General features: G+C 43.8%; 1 protein-coding gene across 2 annotated transcripts in view; it reads right to left on the minus strand.

The window, feature by feature from the left end:
* Positions 1 to 8,025: 8,025 nt before the first annotated feature.
* LMF1 (lipase maturation factor 1) overlaps positions 8,026 to 24,600 on the minus strand; it is a 981,191-nt gene continuing 964,616 nt past the window's right edge. For both annotated transcript variants that reach the window (XM_069209821.1, XM_069209820.1), the window contains one exon: positions 8,026 to 10,636. In XM_069209821.1, coding sequence (XP_069065922.1) covers positions 10,462 to 10,636 — 175 coding nt within the window. In that variant the 3' untranslated portion in view covers positions 8,026 to 10,461. The remainder of the gene's footprint in view (positions 10,637 to 24,600) is intronic.

Raw genomic sequence — 24,600 nt, forward strand, 5'->3', positions numbered from 1 at the left:
ACTATGAATCTACCCAGTAGACCGATTGTGTGCTTGACGGTGTCATATATGCTGATCATATGCACGCGGCTGCATTTTATACAGTATAAATACAGGTGGAGCAGTGACTTCAAACAGAAAGTGTCAGCCCCCTGTGGGAGGCGGACAGGGGTGCACCACTGGCACCGTGGGGATGGTGCTTCTATGGCTCTGCAAAGTGGGCACACCCTTTCTGCACCTGACTTTCAGGCTAGTGAGGGCAAGCAGCCAAAGGCTTCCTAGGGAGATGGTGTGGGGCAAGATCTCAGAACTCAAGAGTCAACCAACGGATACAAAAACATATTGCCCAGCCCAGTACCTATCTTTTGAATGAAAAGAAAGCACATTAATCACACAGCATAATGTAAAACTGCACAGTGCAAATATGAGAATGAGATACAGGTTTCTAATCTTGTTTATGATATTCTTTGCAGCAGTTCGCCCTTCAGCACCCTCACCCCTCTAACAGAGTTCCACAGCTTCTATAATCCTGGGCATGACACCTGGGGCAAGGCACTGTGTGGAAGGTGCAGTTCGCTCAGTCACCTCCAACATGTAGATGCGTACAACAGTTCACTTTGCTTTCATTTCTTTGTAGTTACTCAGAAAAAGTCTTAAGTTTGTTCTGTAGATCTATGTCAGCTACTTAATGTCTTGTCCCACTCACAGTTTTTTAAAGCCCTGATGTTACCTGTGTTCAGCTGGTGTATTTTTGGGTACTGCAGCTCAGACGCAGGGACAGCTCTTGCACTGCAGGGACTGTGGCGGCCACAGAACTTGACAGCTGGGAGATTTCAGTGCTATGGAGCACATGGCAGCTCTAGTCTTTGGCAGTAGAGGTGGCCTCCCTAAGCAAGGTACACAAGAGGCACCGGAATAGCAAGCGCAGCCTCTAGGCTTATTTTGACCTTGTGGATGTCACCTGAAGCTGTGGCTTCCGGCAGATCAGGCTGCCCACCTCTACAGTGATGGAACTTCAAAGTCGGCAGCACCAGTCTTCCAGTCATGGGCTGCAGAACACACACACCATGCTTGGTAGTTTAAGATGTCTTCATGCAGTTCTTGATGGGAAGCATTCAGGAATGCAGGTAAGCCCATACCACACCTGGCATTGCCCCACTCCAGTCACTCAATTTACTGGTTGGACCCCTTAGCGGAAACAGACAGGCCCTCTTCATCTTCACTTGACAGTCTCTCTTCCTGTACGGCTAGCCACACTACTTTCCTCTCTCAGCAGGCTGGCTGCCTTCTGGTCTCTGGACAGACCCCTATCTCCTCCAGGAGAAAGTGCATGTTTCAGGTGATGTCCCTTTACTTCTAAGTGACTGGCTCTCTTGCAGACACCAGCCTTGGTCACACATCAGCCCTTCGAGTACACTTGCAAAGGACTTCCTTGGACATGAAGAACTTTGAACAAAGTGAGGTGGTTTAGATCCAAATATTCGACATATTTTCCAAACAAGGGATGTGGATCAATTGTTTAAGGTTCCAGAACTAGTCTGGGTTTGTTCTCTTTCTGGTGTCATTTTTTGGTGGTCCATAGACAGCTTTTATGTGGGGTGATGGCTCTCACAACAGGTAGAGTATCCAAAATAAGAGCAAAATGAAGTGTGAGATCTCTGCACCTGCGGCAGCAGTAATCATGGGCAGACAAAAGGACAAGCCATGCATTGAAACTTCCACACTTTAAACAACAGATACTACTACACAATCGTTGCACACACATAGTTGACACACGCACAGAATATCAGTATCTGAAGCTCACATAACAATGGAACTTTATAAGAAGTATTAATAGACCACACTCACCTGAACACAGAGGAAAAAAACGTCTGCGCATTGTATTGATTCATAAAAACTCAGTTAGTTGCCACTGCTGCTTTAAATGACTCACCCAGAGTGTAGGTCTCTGCCCACTATGAGGGGAATGCTTTGTGCAGCAATACAGGTCACAGAATTGGTTCTGAACCTCATGTTACCATGAACAGGCCTAAGCTTCTGCATGATCACTGGATCAGCGTGATGCCAGGGCCAAACAAAAAGTCCGAAGGCCAGTTTCACGAGCACTCAGGCGCACAGGGCACGGATACACACCTGTTTACCAGGAAACTATTCTATCCCAACAGAAACCTTGATTGCTTCATGCGTGTACCAATAATAATTAATGATCTACTCAACCTTGCCTTCAACATATGTACTAATTCTTTCATGAATGACAGCAAGCATGCTCACCTAAGAGTCATATACAAACTTAGGGCCTGATTCATACTTTTTTTAGCACCACATTTGCGTAATTTTTTGACACAAAAGCGACGCAAACTTACAAAATTCAATTATATTTTGTACGTTTGCGCCGCTTTTGCGTCAAAAAATTACGCAAATGCGGTGCTAAAAAAGTATAAATCAGGCCCTTAATGTTCTATTTTTATGATCGGTGGAGTGCTTCTCTATGACATTTTCATTGGTCTCTCACAGCGAAGTAACATTTTAGTTGTACCTTGATAGTCTTTGACTGGCCACTGCTTCATCTTCTTGTGCCACCTTTGTCAAATCCAGCTCCCAAGCTGTGCGAGGGGGAACACTTACAATTAAAAAATATACGCATCAGCAGATGAAGTTGGAATGTCGATCTCGTTGTGGAAGTTGTGCTACTGCTCACAGTGAACATATGTGGGTGAAGAAGTACAACACAGATGTAGTGGTAAAGAAAGCACTGAGGGGCAAACAGGGTTGTCCACACACGGATATCAACCAATGGTCAACATGCTAAATGGAGATTCCAGAAACAAACAAACAGCAAAAAATGTGAGGTTGTGCATCAAATTGTTGGATTATCACTTGACAACAAAAAACATGCCAGAGGATAGGAACGTTTGCGCTGACTTCTTATCCCGGATTGCCAATGGTTCTATAAGGGAACTGCATCATGATGATGGTTTAGTGGCTACTGTGAATGTTTGAACAAGTGCCCTTTCTTTACGGATGAATGCATGTAGGCAATCAAACTTGACCCAACAATAAAAAAAATACAAGGTTATGTACTAAGCGGGCAAAACTAGATACAAAGTTGCGACTCAATCATAAGGTGTCTACAGAGTTGTTAGTGGAGAAACTGAGGGTTGACAAGTTTGGATCAGCATCTGAAGAAATAATCTGATGGAACTATCCCACCATGGACATCTAGGCAACACTTACTAATGGAAAAAACTTGAATGTTGCCCAATGTGGGCCCCAATGTTGACTTTAGAACGACAAGGTGTGCAGTAGTCCGGCAAGCGTATGGCCATAAAGTCTCCTTTTCTTCTCCCTGTTGAAGTGCCAACCCAACTTTTGTCAAAGTTAGCTATTTATTTGGGCCCAACCATATACTGCAAAGTTAAAAAGGTATGTTGTAGATTACTTTACTGAGTGAGCAGATGTTCAATTTTTACAATAACCAGATGCTCAATTGGATATTATTTCTGATTGTGGTATCTGATAAGACACTGCATTATCTTAATCCAATAATGGGTAGTATTAACTATAGGAGAGTGTGTCCATCTCTCACCCTCAAGCCAGTGGTCATGCAGAACCAATCAACAGATGTATAATTTATAGACTTCAGTGGTTGAATGCCTATGGCAAGGGTGTGATTTCATCTATAATATCTTTATTGTGCTACAGTAAAACTTATCATTCCAACACAGGATTCTCACAGTTTCAGATGATTAGGATATGGCGGTCTATCTCCTTGCTGTGCCCTTCATGGATAGATACACAGGTGAATGCACCTAATTTAGACAACAAGCCAGAAAATATTGGCATGGTAAAAGTTGTCAATTTGTCAGTGTCACGTTAGCGTACGTAGTCAGATTCGAACACTCAGGGCATGTATCAAAGGGTATATCCGAGTTTTGAGATCCAGAGATGGTGGAGCAAAGTGACATCAATTCACTCTTAGTAAATAGTAAACGATGGAATGCAGAGGTGATCCCTGTGAGAAGGGCTGTCACAAAGCTTGCTGGCCTTATAACGACCACCAAAGAAAGGAAGAGTAAAAACATTCTCATGAGGAAAGTGGCAGAGTTTGCGGTAGATCCTCGAGGCATGAAGCTAAAGTAATATAACTGCCTATTATTTTTTTCTACTTATTCAACTCTGATATTTACTTTATTCTATGCTGGCCTTTTCTAATGTAGACCATCTGTGGATATTTAACTTTTATCATTACAATTTACATATTTCCTCTTTGTCTTTTCAGCTCACAGTATATTTCCTGTACATTTATTTATGCATTGTTGGAACTCTTTGTTAAAATGTGAGATAATGCTATTTGTGTAGGCATGCGTTTCTGTGTCCAATTGAATTTTCTAGAGGATACCGACCCATGCATTCACTAATGTTTTAACAGTTGCAGGTCACTCTCCTTAGTGTTGTTCCATGGACCAACTCCATCGACCCTTCCATCAGTTGGTAATACACATTACTACAAGTTCTGTCTTATTTACCTCAGTTTACTTGCATCCAGCAGCTGCACTCTCACGTGCTATGCATTGGGCAAGTTACTTCCTTTATGCATTGGCTGCAATTCCAATAAAGTTTTTAACACTGAACGTTGGTGTTGTTTAATGCCACTGCAGCTCTTTGTGCCATCTAAATATGGGCAAAGTTTGCATTCATGTCAAACCAGGCACAATGTGCACATTGAATAATAGACTCGGGAACAGCAGCGGAGGAGCTCACTCCCTTACTTTATATCTGTCCCCTCCACCTGCAGCTCCTGCTTCCACAGAGTAAGAGCAGTGTCCCCACGGACATGGTTAGGTGTCTCGGACCGTATATGACAGGTTGAAAACAAAATCTGTCACGCCTTGGCTGAAATCTTCAGATCCAACTCACAAGCGGGGAGGAGATGCCCTAGCACACACTCAAGCGCAAGGACCCCCTGGATTAACTTTAATAGTGACCAAAGACCAGGACCATCATGGTAAAGTCTCTGGACGTACCTGCAGTCACTCAGAGGACAGACAAAAACTTCCTTAATGAGGAGCATTTAGGCCCTCATTCCTACTTTGGCGGGTGGCGGTCGCCGCCCGCCAAGCGGGAACCGCCAGAAGACCGTACCGCGTTCAAAAGACCGCGGCGGTCATTCTCACTTTCCCGCTGGGCTGGCGGGCGACCGCCAAAAGGCCGCCCGCCCACCCAACGGGAAAGCACCAGCAACGAGGAAGCCGGCTCCGAATGGAGCCGGCGGAGTTGCTGGTGTGCGACGGGTGCAGTTGCACCCGTCGCGATTTTCAGTGTCTGCCAAGCAGACACTGAAAATCAATGTGGGGCCCTGTTAGGGGGCCCCACGACACCCGTTCCCGCCAGCCTGGTTCTGGCGGTGAAAACCGCCAGAACCAGGCTGGCGGAAAGGGGGTTGGAATCCCCATGGCGGCGCTGCTTGCAGCGCCGCCGCCGCCGTGGAGGATTCACAGGGGCAGCGGGAAACCGCCGGCTTCCCTTTTCTGACCGCGGTTTTACCGCCGCGGTCAGAATAGCCCCAGAAGCACCGCCAGCCTGTTGGCGGTGCTTCCTCCGTCCCCTACCCTGGCGGTCTCAGACCGCCAGGGTAGGAATGACCCCCTAAATGTTTTCTTGAAACGATGGACCCTGTCGGAAGCGTATCATTCTAGCTCTTGGGTGTGTTATTAAAGACCGGTCTCTTTTTTTCCCTCTTATTTTCTTTTTTTCTTCAGGTTAGGGCTGGCAGTGCCATCCCTGTATGTTTTTAGTTGGCTACTGAGATCTTAACATTTTGTGCCCGGTGTCGTTGTGTGTTGAACTTCAGTACCTTATAGGTGCTGCAGCAGTCCTTGAACCTTATTTGGGCGTAAACGAGAGGCTAGCTGAGCTCTTAAACGGGGGCACATGGAGAGTCCACTGGATCTCTCGTTTCTTAATCCAAGGCCCACCTCTTACGGGGGTATGCGTTAACAACTTCGCTTGAAAAACTCAAAATGTAACTATCAGAGGGAGGACAATGGTCACCAACCAGTGTTATGTAGTGCTACATGCAACCTGGCCACTTCGGAGTGCTGGATTTCCATGCTGAATCCTGCTATACATATGATGGAATACCGTCCCATGAACAGAAGCACCCAAAGAGAGACACCACTGTCTACATATTGCAAAAGGGGTCCATTACATAACACCAAGCTGTACTGGCTGAAGGCTCAAAAATCCTAATATCTATGCTATCTTTGCTTAGGATGAATGATTGTATAAAAAGACTCTTTAAGCAGTTAGCGGTTCAGGGAGAATTCTGGTTAAAGCACAAAGACAACAGGCCAAGTTGATTGGCATGGAAAAATCAATAAACCACTGAAAGCAAATGTATATATTTATTCAATTTGTAATGTTTCTGGTGGGTGCTAGGATTCTTTCCAAAACGTATGCAAATATAAAAGCAGAACACACATGTCAATACAGGATACAGACATGTAACATAGAACAGTATAAGCAGTGCAAAATAGGGGCAATATTCTGTATAAAAAGCTATTCTGTAGAAATAACAGATAAAAAATGTATAACAACTTCCAAAGTATTTATAGATGAGGAAACGTCTCTAAACCTGGATAATAGGTCAGTCTTAGACCATAAGTCGCAATAGGAATGGCTCCGTTTCTGGTTTTCCCAAGAGTACAACAGAGGATTTTAGAAACATTCTTTGGAATAATGTTAGCAGTTTTATGCTTCTTTGTAAAAGTGTACTGAAGAGTTGATGGCCTACGCAAGTAACCAGTGCTAACTAAGCAGAAGCTAGCAGAGATGGACCCCTCAACAGTTCAGCTCAATGGGCCAGTGAGGCTGCATTTTTCTGGGCAGCTCATAAAACTTGTCCGTTTGTAGACATGTCAAAAAGGATTGCAAAAGAAAGAAGGCACCAGTGTAAAGCCATTGACACGAACATACACTTCTAGATGTGTTATGGAATTTTTTTGCAGTTCAAGGATAAAGCATTTTTGACTTTTAATGAGAGGGGAACCTAGATGCCATTCTGTGAGTACCCAGCCTCTGCCATTAGAGTTGTAGAGACTGGAAGACTTCTGCAGATGTTCTGATTTGGGGTAAACTATCAAAAGTAACAATAATCCCATATTTTCCATAGAACCTTTCGACAGGGGCAATACACAAGATGTTCCAATACAATATATCTAGGTAACAGAGGCTGTCAGGATAACAGTCACATTTCTACTTTTCCTCGCTTCTGCTCACCTCTGAGAGCTTTACTGAGAGTAAGGGGGTTACCCACCAAGTGCCAGTGACCTGCAACATGTAACACTGGTGTGTCTGGATAAAAAAAAAATGAATGGCCAGTTTGAAGTTCTCAGATTTGGAAAAACAGCCAGCCAGATAGTACATTTCACATAATGATGTATTAAATCGACTTCATGACCTTGCTCCTGTTACTTTCTTTGCAGAGGAGGCTCCAGTCGTTTTAGACTGAGCTGTAACAGTAACCCTGAGAGATCCTGGATGCACAGTGTTGTAATACTAGTCCTTCACAACTTATGACATCAGTGCTCTCTTTGGTAACGCCACAACTGGGTGCAAGCTTGGAGATCCTGTAACTTTCCTTTGTATTCATAAATGCAAGTTATGCACAAGAGTTGGCCTCAAACTTCAGTAGTATCCACCGGATTGCAAGGTTTTCTTTTGGCATAGGAGGGACCGAAACACTTTTGCACCGCACAACGCACAAATAATTTGAAAACAGAGGCAATTGCACGATCCGTCCTGCGCCCAGACCTGGTCTCAAAAACACCTTGGTTATTTTTCTCACTGAAATCAGACTTTCTTCTTTTCCTCTAGTAAGGTGTGACGGGGAAGTGAGGAACGAAACACCCTTTGGAGTACCACTGGTACTTACTACTCTAGACATAGGGCCTGATTCTAACTTTGGAGGACGGTGTTAAACCGTCCCAAAAGTGGCGGATATACCACCTACCGTATTACGAGTCCATTATATCCTATGGAACTCGTAATACGGTAGGTGGTATATCCGCCACTTTTGGGACGGTTTAACACCGTCCTCCAAAGTTAGAATCAGGCCCATAGTCTTAGCAGCTGCCAGTCCACCTTTACAGAGATTAGTAATTGTTTGTGTGAAGTATTGAAAAAGAGCCTTACTATGGAAGGGAAAGTCCATAGTGTGCACTTACACCTCAGTGACAAGTTGAGAACACAAGGTCCTCCTTTCACACAGATAGCCCAAAGGCATTTCTCGGGCCGCTGTGTCCGCAAAGATAAGGGCAGATGTGAGGAAAGCAGCACGTATGTGTTGGCATACCTGAGGAGAAGGGAAGAGTACAGGTAGACCTTCTGACTAGTACCACCCTAATACTCTACTTGATTGTCCAGTGAGAAGGAAGATGAAGATGCAGGGTGCTTGCCCACCCAAAACAAGACCTTGTTGTGGAAAGGCACATAGATCTTAATAATATGTTTCTGTGAATTCCTATTTTTATTTGATTAGGAAGAATTTGGTATTGGACAACTTTTGTGCCAGCTGGTCGTTCATCCTACTGCACAACATTGGAGGATTTCTGATTATCATTATCATTAACGCAGGAGAGAGCAGAACATACTGGCCAATTGAAAAGAAGAAATTTGTGAAGTGCACTCTTACCCCGAGCACCCACCCAGAGGGTCAAGGATCTGGGCAACTGACCTACATGGAGGTAGTCAGTTGGTTACACCTAGATTGAACGCACTGGAAGCAAGAAAGTATTCTAGGATACTGCTACAGGACAGAACTTCACGACTCTTGCCAGTATTGATCAGCTCCCGAAAGAGGATTAAGTGAGCTACAGCTGAGAGGAGACAGTAAGTGTCTGTGTTGCCAGGGCTGGGGAGAACAAAATACCTTATCGACCTCTGAGATAACTGATGAAGATGAGTGACCTTGATGTTCCACACTACTACCTCTAGTGGTTTACGTAGACTAATGTTTTTCAAAAAATCACTAGGTAAGTTTTACACTCGTGTTTAGTGGACACAAATGCACCTCAATGTGAGCCCTGTTCTTAGGCAGCAAGGGTTCTTCAGAGGTAAAAAGTCAGTATATCTTGGTTTTTGACCATGTGAGTCATTGCCTTGCCTGTTAAAGAACGGGTCATGGGGACAAGAATGGTGTAAAGTGAGGGTCGCTCACCTTGCGCTTCCATTGAACAAAATCATGAAACTGCCCAGGAAGCCTGTGATGCCCATTCATTTGCACATATTATTTTTGACAGACTAAATCGTTAAGAAAAATCATTTCAAGAGTCCTTGGGCATGGGATAGTCCGGTCCCAATCCCTGTAAACCTAATGGGTGGGTGGCAGCATCCTCGAATTAGGAGCAAAAGGACGGGCATTGTGATTAATTGGAGATCTGTGGCGTAAAATGGAAACCTGGAACGCTGGGTGGGAGGTTAGTTGATAGAGATGCACTGGCACCGTGGAGCGGGGACAAAATGGACACGTGTACTTGTGCAAGCCGCTCAGGTATTATGCCCAATGTGTGTTCAGTAACATCAACTGGAGGAAAGGGTCTGTACTGGCGGACAAGGGCAGGCATGCTTAATGGCACTCAGGCACAGTAAGGGATGCCACAATTGCCTTTCTCTTCATGTTCTTCAAACGTTCTTCAGTCTTATATCTGAGGACTTACAAGTCCCGAGGAAGAGGCCACGATAAAGATATGTAATGTCTGCAACTTTGAGTAGTGTCTTATCATACAACCTACTTAAATTCCAAATTGATAGATCACACTGGAACTGGCAGGACCATAACAGTCACAAGTAAATAAAAGAGCCACATTTGGACAAAACAATGGGAAATTAGGAGTTCAAAAGCAGGAGAGTAGGCAAAAGTTATTTTATAAAGCAACACTTAATTAAAAGACTGAGAAAGCCAACTTGGTCCCTAGCTTGATGGTCGTGCATCACATTAGGGTCTGGGTGTCCCATTGAGGATTTTAGAACTAAACACATGGGCACATGATTAGAGGCTGGAGACGACTGCCTAAGGGTAACTGCTGCACTGGAAATTAAAAGAGATTAACCTTGTCACCCATGGTAAAAGTGTGACGTCACTGTGATTACTCAGTACGAGCCCTTGCACTATTTAAGAACTACGGTATTATTTTCGTTATTGAAGTGGTGTAAATTGATTAACAAATTGCTGCACTTGTAGGACTAGGATGGAAGCCACAAAGGGGAAATGTTTTATTCACATTGAAAAGGAATGTAACCAATGAGCTGGTTAGCTCAGTTCCAAATCACAACATCGCAGCTCCGCTGGGCAAGAAAACATCTGGACAGTGATGCAAATAGAATGCAGTAATGTACAAATTGTATTCCAGAGGACGGAACGATAGCTAATGGCAGAGACATGAAAGCATCATGGCCGAGGCTAAAACATATAAGAATATATGATCATGGCTCTGGAGGATGAGGCCAGCTGCGATCTTTGAAGAAGGTCTTCAGCCCGCTGATGCTCACAGGTGGAAAGTAAGGGCCAATTCTCTTGCGGTTCCACCATCTGCCATCTTTTGCGTGCTTGCCTCCAATCTGGCTGAATTTGTATATGAATTGCTCTCCTCTGATCCATCTTCAAGAGAAAAGGAGAAATATAATCAGTACGCGGCAGTCAGTTAGTTCCAGAATAGTACAGTAGAGATGAGAGCTTCACATACGTACTGTCACAAGTAATCGCTCAGTCTATGCAAGGTTTCACTGATCTGTGGTTCTTCAGAGGTAAGCATTACCCATGTGCACCCATTCCCCTACTCGTAAAAAGTATTTCTTTAATGTTCCTGTCAAATGATCCTAGTCATCATGGCTAGGACAGATCATAAATAATGCACATCAAACTCATAGCACCTTATTTATTTATTTATTTGTTTTTAGTTGAGTCGGAGCACTGTGTGTTGAGATTTACACAGTGCCATGAAATGCACATACATGCAACTTTAATGAACAAAGAGGAAGAATTACACTGAAATCGCAGAAAAAGGCTAAACAAAGGACTCTAAGGCAAAGGGGAGTAAAATATTATTTGATCCCCTAGAAAAATAACCATATTTGAGTACCAGGTAAACACATGCAATGTAAAAGCATCAAGCTGTGAGGAACTAATAACAATATAAACTAGGTCTTGTCAACACAAGGGTGGGTTTATCTATCAAGAGTAACCAAAGAGAAGACGCAGGTGTATGATACACAGTAACGTTCAACTAACTAGGAACCAGAAGTAGGAGTTTTTTTGATGAGACATAAATGATGCTGGGGCTGGAGGCAGAAAGTAAAGGACATCGGAGGTAGGAAATTCACCAAATCTTTGAACTAAATGAGAAGCCTCCGGCTCCCAGTACAGGTGAATCAGTTCACAAGGATTCAGGCCAAAGATTTCCACCTCGTCTTGGGCGTTCTTTGGGGGTCTTAATTTGATTCATTTAATTAGTGGAAACATAACTATAAAGGCAGTTGAACCGTTTAGAGGGGGAACACCAGTTGTGAAATATCTAAAACTTGGAAAAAACAAAAGTATAACTGATAGATGTCGCCTTCTGATGCAACTACCCACCATCCTGGATATGACAGCCCTGATAGAATCGCAAACCAGACCTAAAAAAGAGAGTGCTGGGTTTTAGTTGACAAAGAGCTGTGTCTATAGATGTTTCTAATAGAAGGAGAGAGAAGCCCGAGCGGAAGCGTGGAGGCACTGCTCCAGATCCGTAACCTGTATGAGAGAAAGACTGGAGGGTTTGGACTTCTTGGTGGGAAGGATTACAGGTACAAGGGATTGGGCACGTGCCTAGTCATGGAAAACTATCAGAGGTAGCCAATGTAATACTGAAAAAATGCATTAGGTATAGCCAAACATCTTGCTACAGTGGGAAAAAGCACACAAAGCATGCAAGCAGAACTAGGACACACCAAGGAAAGAGGAATGCCACCACCTACAGAGGAAAAATAAAATACTTTACAAGAGTCTGGGTAGAGGCAAGAGATCTGACTTACTTGCGGAGTTTTAATTTGAAGGTGGCATCTTGTATCGTAATAGCAGGCTGGAAGGACTTTAAGGCCTAAATCAAAAACAAGCCGCCCATCAAGGGTCCTCAGACCAAAGCTGTGCTGATGCCTTTGATAACCAGCCAACCATGATTGTACTAAACAGATTTTTTGGGGAAAGAAAACATAGGTAATTGAGACTTGAATGGAATTAGTTTCAGCAGAATGTATGTTACTTAGCGTCCAAATGCAATCAAGGCAGTGACCAAAACACAGCTTGTTAGGAGGAGAGAATACTTTAAGGTAGAGATGTGTATCATCAGCATACCAGTGGATAGAGATGCCTTGCCCTATTCGATTGCTTTTCTCTGTAATTCCTGCAGATAGTAATTAGAGTCGGTGAAGACTAAGCTTATATGCATCCCACATGGCAGTGTGATGTTAGAGGATGTGAAGAGTTCCATTTTAACAAAGGGCATTTAACTGGAAATGAAGAAGACGACACACTCCAGGACCTTACCCACCTTCCTCTTCTGCGAGAACAACATGGGAAGCAGGACGCATAGCTGTGGCATCAAAACTGAGGAGAATTTCCACAGGACCAGGAGGCACAAGCTCAGAGTGTCTACACACATGACTAAAGCAGCCAAGTGCTTTAGATGTTCACCCCAAAATAGAACACAATGAGTGTCAATCTCACTGGGTAAAATCTGGATGAGACGCAGAAAGAAAGATTCCTGTATTAGTCCAGAAAAAAGGATGGAATACAGCTCTATGAAGACTGAGACGTTCAGCTCTGCCGATGTGAGTCAAAGCAGAATGAGAACCCAATATATATCCAATTAGCACAGCTGCTTCCCTGTGATTGTAATGGTTATTACAACTCCAAAATCTCAATCTTTCGATGACTGAATCAGCACAAACATTGCCAGTTGAGTTAAAAGGGCCACAATGATCAGCCAAGCTGGCAAAGAAATGTTATTCGTTGAATAAGAGATTAAAGAAAATTGAGACAATTCAAAAGAAGAAACAAGTTCTACAGACATAGAAAAGGTGAGAGGATACTTGTTAAATAAAGAGAGAATTCTGAGGTAAGGAAAAATTTTTTTTATTTAAGAAAAATGATCTGGGATAAAAATAAACAATGCCTTTCAATTGAGGAAGGTGGTCTGAGGTAGATGAGAATATTAGTTAAATAAAGGGATTCAGGTTACAGTGAGAGACTACTTTTTAATTTGGGAAGGATCAGTGCGGATCAAACAAGACAGTACTTAGTAAATAAAGTGAAAAATCTTTGGTGAAGCAAGAGAGTACTTGCTAATCAAAGAGAATGGTATGGGGTAAATCAAGAGTACTTGTAAGCTGAAGAGTAGAATCTTGGGTAAAGCAAAAGATACTTGTTAATTAAAGGGCATGATCTGGGGGTAAAACAAGTGAGCAATTATTACTTGAAAGGAAGGATATGGGTAAAAGGAGAAAGTACTTTTGAATTAAACAGATATATCCGGAGTAAAGCAAGACAATATGTATTAATTAAAATGTAGAATCTAGGATAAAGTGAAAGAGCAATTGGTAATTAAAGAAAAGGATCTACGGTACAAGGGAGGAGTATTTCTAATGGAAGGTCAGGATTGGGAAAAAGCGGGAGAGTAGTTGTTACCTGCAGTGTTAGATCGAGGGAAGTTCAAGAGAGTACTTGTGAATTTAAGTGCAGGACCAAGGAAAACATCAGTGCACCCTTGTTACTTAAAATGCCGGATCTGGGGTAGAGCGTACAAGATCTGGCGTAACTTTCGCATTTTTGACAATGGCATTATGGGTTTTCATTATCTGCTGTCTGGCCTTCAAACATGATCTGCATTGCCTTATCCACTGCCCCAAAGTATGCCCCAAATTATCACTATTTGAAAGGGGTCTGGCCCTCTTTAAAGCACGCTTCGTTTAGCTGCTGCGTAAAGAAGTCACGGTCTCATTTGTTTCAATAGACGTTGAGACCAGATCTTTCACCGGACGCAGAAAATTGCTTTTCCCTCTAATGTATAACGAGAGGGTACAGTTTTGGGACTACATTCTGAATATGCTCAAACATCATAAATGATTCCGTCAGCAAACACGTCCAGGATTTCAAAAACCTGTCTCCTGCCACCGCAAAAGCCCAAATGACCTAATCTGGAGGCTATCAGACGTGGCCGCTCTCCCTATGCCGCCCTCCAGAGAGCGCCCTTCTGGATAAGCATCTAACAAATATGAAATATTCAACAAGGTCCATAATCCTGAAATGGAGCCCACATTATGCAGTTTGGGGAAACCTGTTTTTGATAACCGTAAAAGTATCTCCAGCTGTTCTTCTAATTATATACAGAGATTCCTCTGCTACCAGGGCCTACTGGGGGCCGAAGTGTTGCTCCCACAGTGTTTAGCTTTGCAGGAGCAGAAAATGTCCTGTTAATAATTACAGCGTTGCTAAAGATCTAGATTTACATGCTTTTGGGTAGCCCCGAGGCTGCGGCTTTGGAGAGCCGTAGTAGGAGCTGAGCTGTGATTACAATTTCCTTTCTTAACCATATTTATTTCCATTATGCGGTTATGTTTGTATCCATTTCATTAAATGAATATTTTTTTTCCTAAATACCTCCTACTGCCAAGCCGGGCTGGTTAGTCATGTCTGTGACCTCACTCTTTAATCAGGCCTTATATAGTATGCATAGATCCAACGATGTGCGCAAGTATCCTCTCGGTGATCCGGCCTGCCTCTGCAATTAATACCAGGGGTCTTGGACTCACTGTCCCGTGGGGGCCACACGGGCGTGTGTGTAATCAGCTTAGTTCTTGTTTTAGCAATTAAGGTACATTATTCTTGTTATTATTCTTATTATTATTATTATGCTTGTTATTATTTCTTGTTTTAGAAATGAGTGTATATTATAAATTATTCTTGTTATTATTTTTATTATTGTTATTCTTATTATTTCTTGTTTTAGCAATTAGGGTACATTTGAAATGATAAATTATTATTGTTATTATTATTATGCTTGTTATTCTTAATATTTCTTGTTTTAGCAATTAGGCTACATTATTCTTGTTATTATTATTATACCTGTTATTATTTCTTGTTTTAAAAATTAGTTTATATTATAAATTATTCTTGTTATTATTTTTATTATTGTTATTCTTATTATTTCTTGTTTTAGCAATTAGGGTACATTTGAAATGATAAATTATTCGTGTTATTATTATTATGCTTGTTATTCTTATTATTTCTTGTTTTAGCAATTAGGGTTTATTATAAATTCTTTTTGTTATTATTTTTATTCTAGTTATTCTTCTTATGTCTTATTTTAGAAATTAGGGTACATTATAAAATGTGGCAGAAAGATGCAGTAGTCTCCTTATGCCAAACTCCCTCTACCTTTAGTCCATTTAGTCCAGTACCGAGGGCAGGAATCCTACACCGATAAGATGGTCAGCGCTGAAGAATGGTGAAGAGTTAAGGTGAGCAGGCGTCCTGGATTTGCTGGACAGTCCTGTTTTTTTGCCAGCCGTCCCATCAGATTTCAGCAAATTCAGCTTATGCCCCGGTTTTTAGAGGGGGTCCACTGAAAATAGTGAGAGACACTGTTTTAGGTGTTCCAAAGCAGGGCTAGTTAGCAGTTATTATATATTATCTTTTTTTAGTGCCCCTTCTGCGTTCCGATGTTGATTAGAGCTGTCATTCTGCGACGTTCTGTTGATGTAAAAAATATAGACCTTCTTCTATTTTTTCAAAATGTCCCAGTTTTTGGTGCTCAAGATCTGGTCACCCTATGAATAGATAGCCTTGGGATTAGACCCCTTAGAGGTGACTGGCGTCTACGTCACCTTCACTGAGCCTCATGGACCCCTTGTCATGCACAAAAACATCCTTTGGAAGGAGACTAATCAAACCTGCCCTTTTGCTGTCCTCTTTCCCCAGTCAAATAAAGGGTTCCTGGAATACTCCAAACCCTGTCCTAAAGGGGGAGGATATTTGGTTGGGCGTCTCTTTCTCACAACAAGAATCTGCAATGATAGCAGGAGCAGTGGCAAAGAAGTTCCTCATTTGCTTAGGAATAAACACCAAATCAAGTGATGGAAACTCCTCTTTTGGGTGCAGTTTCAGACATGATTATGTGTCCCTCGCACAGGGGAACAGCCTTGGTGGTGTAACAGCTTCAGTTACAGTGCACATGGAATACGCTGAAACAGCCGTCCATGGGCCTGAATGTTTGGGTCTGGGAAGCACCCACAAAGTCTGACTTCCTCACTTCACATCGCAACCCAAACACAACATATGCAGTGTCCCCAAAGATCATCCCTCAGTCCAAACCTCTTCAACATTTACATGACAACCCTCAAAAACCTTGTCAGATCGCACAACCTCAACATCATCTCGTATGCCGATGACACCCAACTCATCCCGTCACTCTCAGCTGACCCCTCCTCGATGAAGATCAACTTCCACAACTGCATAAAGGACGTCTCAGCTTGGATGAGAGACAACTGCCTTAAGCTTAACACCAACAAGACTGAAGCTATCATCTTCGGCAAACACACCGCCTTCTGGAACAGCTCCTGGTGGCCATCAGAACTCGGACAAACTCCCCACTCCAAAAGACCACGCCTACAACCTCAGCATCATCCTCGACAGCAAACCAACCATAAAACGCCAAGTCAATGCTGTCTCCGTGGCCTGCTTTCACATGCTCCCTAAGATCTTTACGTGGCTACCCATCAGCACCAGGAAGACAGTAACATAGGTCCTTATCACCAGCAGACTAGACTATGGCAGGCACCTCCACTGAACTCTTGAAAAGACTCCAATTGGTCCAAAACACAGCGGCCAGACTGATCCCCAACCTGCCCAAGAGAACTCACATTGCGCAGCACCTGAAGAACCTCCACTGGCTCTCAGTTCAGAAGAGATGTCACTTCAAACTCCTGAACCACCCCTACAAAGCCCTCCACGACCTAGGTCCCTCCTACATGAACCACCGCCTGCACTTTCACTGACCACCCAGGAGCCTCTGCTCCGCCCACCTCGCCCCTTCTGAGATCCCTCACATTCGTCACAGCCACACTGGAGGATGCTCCTTCTCCCACCTCACTGCCAAAGCCTAGAAGTCCCTCCACTGCCACATCCACATTGCACCCTCACTCACCCGCTTCAAGAGGGGGCTCAAGACATGGCTTCTCAACTGAGACCTGCAGCAAAGTGCCTGGATACCCTCGCAGGTGACAAGAAGCACTATACAAATACTACCTGATGGTTTTGTGGCCATGTACTATGTGATATCACCTCAGCAGCATGAACATTTGTGGTCATCTACTAAGTGGTGTCCAGCTCAGCAGCATGTATGTTTGTGGTTCTCTATTAAGTGATGTCCACCTCAGCAACATGAACGTTTGTGGTCATTTAATAAGTGGTGTCCAGCTCATCAGCATGAACGTTTGTAGTCACCTACTAAGTGGTGTCCAGCTCAGCAGCATGACCCTAAGTTTGTTCAAGACTTATGGGAAAATGCCATCAAGACATTTCGAAGAGCAAACATGTCAGCATGTCAGAGCTATGAATAGAATTACTACATTAAGCCAATAGAAACTTGCATTTGGAAAGCAAAGTAGTAGGGCAGACTGTCAGGACTCAGAAGAGTACGGGCAGAGAACACAGTTGTGAAAACCATAAAGCCAAGATAAAAACACAGCGTGGGCTATGCTTGCAAAAGGAGCCAGTGCATGCATAGATTGTGGAGCTGAGGTAGCAGCACTTTTTATCAGCGTGCGATGAACAAAAAAGCTTGGGCCTATGCTTTTGTTCAATATTTATTACTGAAGGCCATAATGACTAGTCGTGAATGATTTCCAGCACAATGAATCCAAGGGAGTTAGGTGCATGCTAGATCGTTTACAATGTAAAGAGCTGGGGGTCACCAGATGATTGTTAAGCTGGGAGAAGCTAGGGACAGAGGGCAGTAAACCAGCAACACACAGAACAGATCTAGAATGTCAGAACAAGCTGGAGATGAGATGCTGTGGAAGCCTGGTTTGTATAGCACTTCACTGCTTTCGGTATGTGACCCTTGTTTAACCAGCAGCACATAGACGAGATCCACAGCAACAGCAAAAGCTGGAGATGTGGTGCTATGGCAATCCTGGTTCGCATAGCATGCATTAGAGTGGGGTCACTGTGCGTGGGGGATGGGTCAAAGGTGTAGCTAGAAAACAAAATATTCTTCAAGTTTTTTGTCTTTTACTGTCAAGTAGTTACAAATAAAATAACGGACAGCTTAAATGAAAAAATAAATATAAAAGTTGTTACTCAGTGACAAATGCACTATAGTACATAATGAAACCTCTCTTAGGTAATGCACTGCAGAGGTCTCTGTGTAACCAAAAAGCCACAGAATTAAATCTTGGTTGGTGCAATGCAGAGTAGCGAATTGTCCATCTTTTGTGCTCTGAGATCACAGCCTGTGACAGAATGCACTGTGAGTATGTAAGTCATTATTTTAAGCTTGCATTACACAGAGTATAAGATATACTGCTAAAATATGTGGAAAAAGATTTAAGATAACAGTGTATTTTCAAAATATAGATTTTAGTAATCGCCAGATTGTAGCTAATGCAGTTGTTTTTTCATTACAGTCCCTTCAACACCTCCAGGAGGAGTAAGCTATATATACATACAATTACAATTAAAAGCACACACTTCACAGCTCAGTAGTTAACTCTTTCCACTAGCCCTCAAAATGAATAACACTTTGTGATCACAAAGCTTCAAGCGATTTGATCAATGAAAGCCAGTACCGGCTCCCAAGCATCCTTCACATTTGCAGATTACCCTTTACATTTTCAGATTAACTCGTAGCGCACATTCGCATTTCTTTCAGGCAACCAGGCACCCTGGCAGGAAGGCTTGTTTAGCTGTCTGCCTGGCTTCGGTTTCACAGCACAGGAGACTCACTGAATGACACTTCAGCTTAAGCATTTAAACTATGGAATGAATCGTCCATGGATGGTTGTCTTTTTTTTTTAAAAAGTAGGGGAATGGTTTTTCATAAATAAAAAAAGTATTGCTCCTCCAATCCCGCCCACTTCGACCTCTGGACCAGTACAAAGTAATGATAATCCGGGTGGCCACCAGGTACTCTGGAAGGCGAAGATTGTGAAAGTACCAGTGTGTGGAACCAATTTAGAGAATAGTTGAAGATGCATCTCTTTAAAGAACGTTACATCACAATGCAGTAACAATGCAATTACAAGTTACTTCCATCACTCGCTGACTGCAGGCTTGCCTTTCACCCTATAAAGTACTCGGCATCCATTTCTGCTAGCTTCGCACTATACAACACACATTTATGCAGTGAGGAAGCAGAATTCAGAGGTGAGGGCAGGTATAAGGAGAGGAAGCCTGGCTGGGAAGAAAGATTAAAGTTTGTGAGACTGGTTAAGGGACGGGCAAGGTGGGCAAGAGTTAGGGAGAGAGGTTAGGATGAGTGAGCAACCTATCTTCTCCAGAAAGAATTGAGAAATAACCTTTACGCAGGGGAAGATGGAGCAAAACACAATGCAACTGAATAGCCGCGGCCGTCTTACCAGAGGCTCATATCATAGAAGTTCCCCAGCAGCGCAACGGGCATTTGCGCACCCCCCAGACATCACCTTGCAGGCGGGCGCAGTCACTCACTGCACCACCTGCAAGGGGATCTCTAATCCCCTTAAAAGTACAGGCGGGTTGACGCCTGCACAGTGAAACACGGAGCGGCTTTGAAGCAGCTGCTGCACTTTTCACTTGGATGCATGGCTGCCCCGGGGGCAGCGCATTCAATATAATATTGCGCATTCTCCTTGTTTGCACGGGGGGCACCTGGTGAAAGGTGCACCCGGTGCAAACAACTAGAATGTGCCGCATTCTACAACACACCCCATGTGTCCCTTGGACTAGAGAATACACTTGTATGTCCTGGCACTATTAAGGCTCTCATTACAAACTGGCCTGAATTCCAGCTCCAGCCAAACACACACAGTAATGACAAGTTTTATAATAAGAATAAGCAGGTTGAAATGTCTCTTGAAAATGGCCTCAAATTCAGGAAGAACGTACTGAATGTGTTTCGGTTCAAACGGAACTCGGCCTGTGATTCCTCTTTCCAAAGGTTCCCAGGCCAGCCCCCTGTACTACTCGCCCTGTGTACCTCCTGTGCTTTCACTCTCACACCCTCGAGTGTGTTTCTGCCCCAGCCTCTGAGTGACTCCCTGCTTCTGCCCCACCGGGGCCTTCCTGCCTTCCCACCCATGTCCCCTGCGTCTTCTGAGTGCCCACGGCCCTCCTGCCCATGTCACCCTGAGCCTCTCTGTGCCTCGCTGCACCACCACTGCATCCCAAAACCCCGCTGTCGCTGCACTATCAGCAGGGCCACTGGAATTATGCGGCAAGAGAGGACCACATTATGTGGCAGAGTGGATTATTCGGCAAGAAAACGTAAATTATGCAGCATAATGCGACATATCTTGTAATAATACTACTTCATTACTTGGCCATTTTTAAACTTACTAACACTGTCGGGGCATTGAATGCACTTCATTAGCACCAAATGAAGACCCACATATAGCAAAAGGCGAAGGGCCTTTCACTGAGTGACAACAAACATTGCTACTGATTTAGTAACTTTTGATTCATTAAAGCCAGAAACAGTATTTTTTGGTTAAAATATGCAGATTATACAGAAAATGATACATTGTGTGGCAAACTCATATTTATACGGAAAATGCTGCGGCTGCATAATTCCAGTGGCCAGAAGTATACCTGCTATCTTCAGTCAGTCCTGGCTCTTTTGGAAAACGAGCTTCACCCACAGAGGCTGTGAAATCCACACTTGGACTGTCCTTCGTGAAACTACAAGTCCCGGAATGCAAACTGCTCTTGGCTGGAAAAGCCAGTGGTGTAGTAAGGGTGCCAGGTGACATTACACTTAATGGCAATAATGTGAGACTTAAGCAGGATACAAGAGGAGGGGACACGCCCTCTTGAAAGCTAGAATCGTGAATTCTTCGAGCAGTATTCCACAAGTCGCCCTGCCAGATGCCCAGTAGCAGCTGGGCTGCAGCACGCTGAAGGTTCGATCGTATATCAGGTATTATGACATCTCCCAACTGTATGTGTTAAAAATTAACAACAATATTGGAGTGGTTGCGAGGCCCAAAGCTCTCGGGCAGCTGTAATTAGTTCCAGAGGGGGGCAGCTGTCTCCTGGTAACAGCTGAGACTTTTTTTTGGAGGGAAAAACAGGAACCGCATTTTTTTGGACAGAATTAATGATCTGACTGGGGAGGAGAATGAGCCAAGACATGAGAGGGGGTTGTTTTCCGCTCTGTTCGCCTTTATTTCTTCTAGATTTCTTTACAAGCTCCCTTGCTTAATTGTAAATCAAAGGCTCCTTGCCAGCAAAGCAGCTCGGGACATTTGAAGCTACAAACGCCTTCGCCAAGCTCTGTTTACTTTATATTAGCTTCTTATCAAGAGATTTAAATGTATCTGGGCCAGGGGGACAAGCCGAGGTTTATTGAGAGTCGGTTCCTTTTGGCTCCCTCTGCCGGAGATGAAACAAAGTGCATTACTTCTTTATTCACTGACTGCCTCCTTCAGATTATACTCAGAAATGAAACAATCATTGGCAAAGACAATAGATCTTGCTTTGGGTCCTATTGGCTTTGACAAAGGTCTTAGTAATATATTACTATATATAAACTGCATATTTTACATAATAAATACTTTGCATTCGTTATAACTGTATAGTATATTTGCTTTAATGTAATTTTGTATTTTAATTGGCTTTACTAAGAACCTCCTAAGTCAAAAGGTCCTAGATTTAAAAGGATCAACTTTTAGTTGTTCCAAAGCTTGTTTGGTGTGTGTATATATATATATATATATCAAAATATATGAGCGGTATCCGGGTGATTTCCGATTGAAGGACTATGCTCGTGATGGGGGGGCAAATGAGAGTTCTGGAGGCAGTGGGAGTCAGTGGGTCATAACCGTGTTCAGATAACATGCTCATGCAATCCTTGGCCTCTCTCCAGTGCGCGCATAGTGCTTGTCTGTTTTCCGTTTGTAATTATCAATTCTAATTACTTACAACAAAATTATTGCTGTCACTAATTTATATCAAACTTCTAATAGGTTGGGCCTGTTTTAGGCATGTTTGTTATTGTGTGATATGTCTGGATGCAATAACAGAAAACTTACAAAGAGGCTCCTAAATGCAGGTCAGACACAGGATTGAAATTCACATGTGTTAAGCCACGTCCTTAATTACTTAAGCCATGACACTTTTACAGACCCTCTCCCACCCTCTCCTTTTTCGTCCAACTTACAGCACTACAGTCAGCAATAGGCTTTTGCCTACAGACAGTTAAAACCTGTCTCATAGGCGAGAACTAAAGACTGTGATGTAAAACTATGGAGTATATCGTACTTGGAGTCAAACCTAAAACTTGTGGAGCAGAACGGAGGAGCGACCACTTTGCACCTCTGCGGCACACACTCTGCAGAGTCTCTGGGAGGCCAGGAACACAACTGGTGTGACATGTGAAATGGGGAGTTGTATATTTCAGTCGAAGAAAGCCAAGGGCCAATGTGGGACCCCAGGCCATGACTGCAGGTTCGGCACCAACGCTCCCCATTAGAAGAAGAGATGCAGTATTTGTTTCCTGAAGCCGCTGATCCAAAAATCGACAGGTCATTTGCTCCCTGGCGAAGCTGATCACAATATCCTCTGCTTCTTTGGGCGTCATGAGCAAGTGGAGAAACACAGGTTAGAGACACCATTATGGCCGTAGAGGTGTGTGGAAACACAGGTGTGTGTGTGTGTGTGGGGGGGGGGGGTTAGTAACAGGACAGCGTGGGAAGCAAAACCCCGTCATGGGTGGGTGGAAGCAACAAGGAGGGCACAGGGAGCGAAGCAAACTAACGTGGAGAGCAAACAGGCAAGACAGCCATGGTAACGGGTGAGGAAGAAGCACACAGGCAAGAGAGAGAGCGCAGCGCGGAGCTTGAAGGAGGGAAGAGAAACACACTAGGGAGACACCTAGAAAACACATGCACAATGGTGGACTGCCGACAGAGAACGTAGCCTAAAAATTAGCAGCAGAAGGACACAATGTGTTATGTCTCGCAACAGACAGCGCGCTGATAAGCGAGACCTACAAATTGCAGGAAAGCCTATACTGTGACAGTAGTAGCGGCGTATCTCTCGGGGGCCTGCTGCATGCAGATGTGGTAGTAATGCAAACCAAACAACTCAGATTTAGTCCACGGTCTATTCAGAGCCACAAGATTTGAGCTCGAGTCCTGCCTATCACCCATTGAGTGATCATGGACAAAATACTATGGTTTCCATTATAGAAGACAAACCATGAGCCGTCTGGGTGGATGGGATTTTTTCTGCTACAGGACAAGGTCATTTTTCCAAAAAGTGTGCTTGGCAAAATGCATGTGGAGTGCTGCAGGACGTATGCACTGAGCATAATGAAACCATGTGCACTGACATCAATAAGAGTAGCAGCTAGCCTTGGTTAAGCCTTCCCTGCACCTGGCAGCATTCATGCTACTCTCGAGCCTGGGGATCAAGAAGGCAGTGAAATAGAAATAGAAAGAGAAAGAGAATTCCAACAGGTCTACCTACCTTGGGCAGTTTCACTCCTTGCCCTTTGTCTAGCACATCTCAAACAAATAGGAAGCTGTGTAGGGTGGGAAACATAGCTACCAAGGAGATACTTAGTCATCACTGAGATTTCTGGGCACATGCTTGCAATGTTACAAAACTATGAGTCCCAGAAGGAAAGGGGCTGAGGGCTAAAAACCTGGGCTTGGTTTAAGGTGTCACACATGACAAAAAGCCACATGGCCGCTATGGGCGGGTAAAAGGGTCAAACCGGAGATGTCACTTGGGACAAAGGATGCATGATATCACTCCCAATACTGGCTGAATTTCGCTGGACACCCTTGATTACTGGCTGCTGATGCACTTTGCAAAATGCTTCTGCTAGAGTCTAAACACAGGACCTGCCTGGACTGGCTTTCGGAAGTGCCAACAGGTACATTTAGCTCACTGCATCAGCAGATGCATGTCTACGTATCTTGTCTCCCCTGCAAAACAGAATTTAAAGCCTAAAACGTTTTGGCCAAAGTCACAGGCGTAAAGTACTTAAGATTGCACACTTGCCAATACATATCCCCACAATTCATTTTGCCAACAACTGCCAGGTGACAAGTACACGCCCAAGAACATCAGGATATTCTGCAGTTTGCCCCTCAATCCTGGGATGCTCACTACACTCTTGGAGACATACAGTGATCCTCTGCCAAGAGTCACCCAGCGGGCTTGAAGCTTCCTCCTTCAGAAACAGGGAAAGGGGAATCAAACTCCTGCATGTGCGAGGGTTGTCCCTTAAAGAAGTGTAGGGGGCTTTGCGGTGGCAGATGGAAGCTCGGGCCCCAGTCTTTGACTTCCCGAGTGAGGCCACCTGCTGATACATGCCAAAG

The sequence above is a fragment of the Pleurodeles waltl genome, chromosome 10, assembly GCF_031143425.1.
Source record: "Pleurodeles waltl isolate 20211129_DDA chromosome 10, aPleWal1.hap1.20221129, whole genome shotgun sequence".
In the NCBI taxonomy this organism is placed as follows: Eukaryota; Metazoa; Chordata; class Amphibia; order Caudata; family Salamandridae; genus Pleurodeles; species Pleurodeles waltl.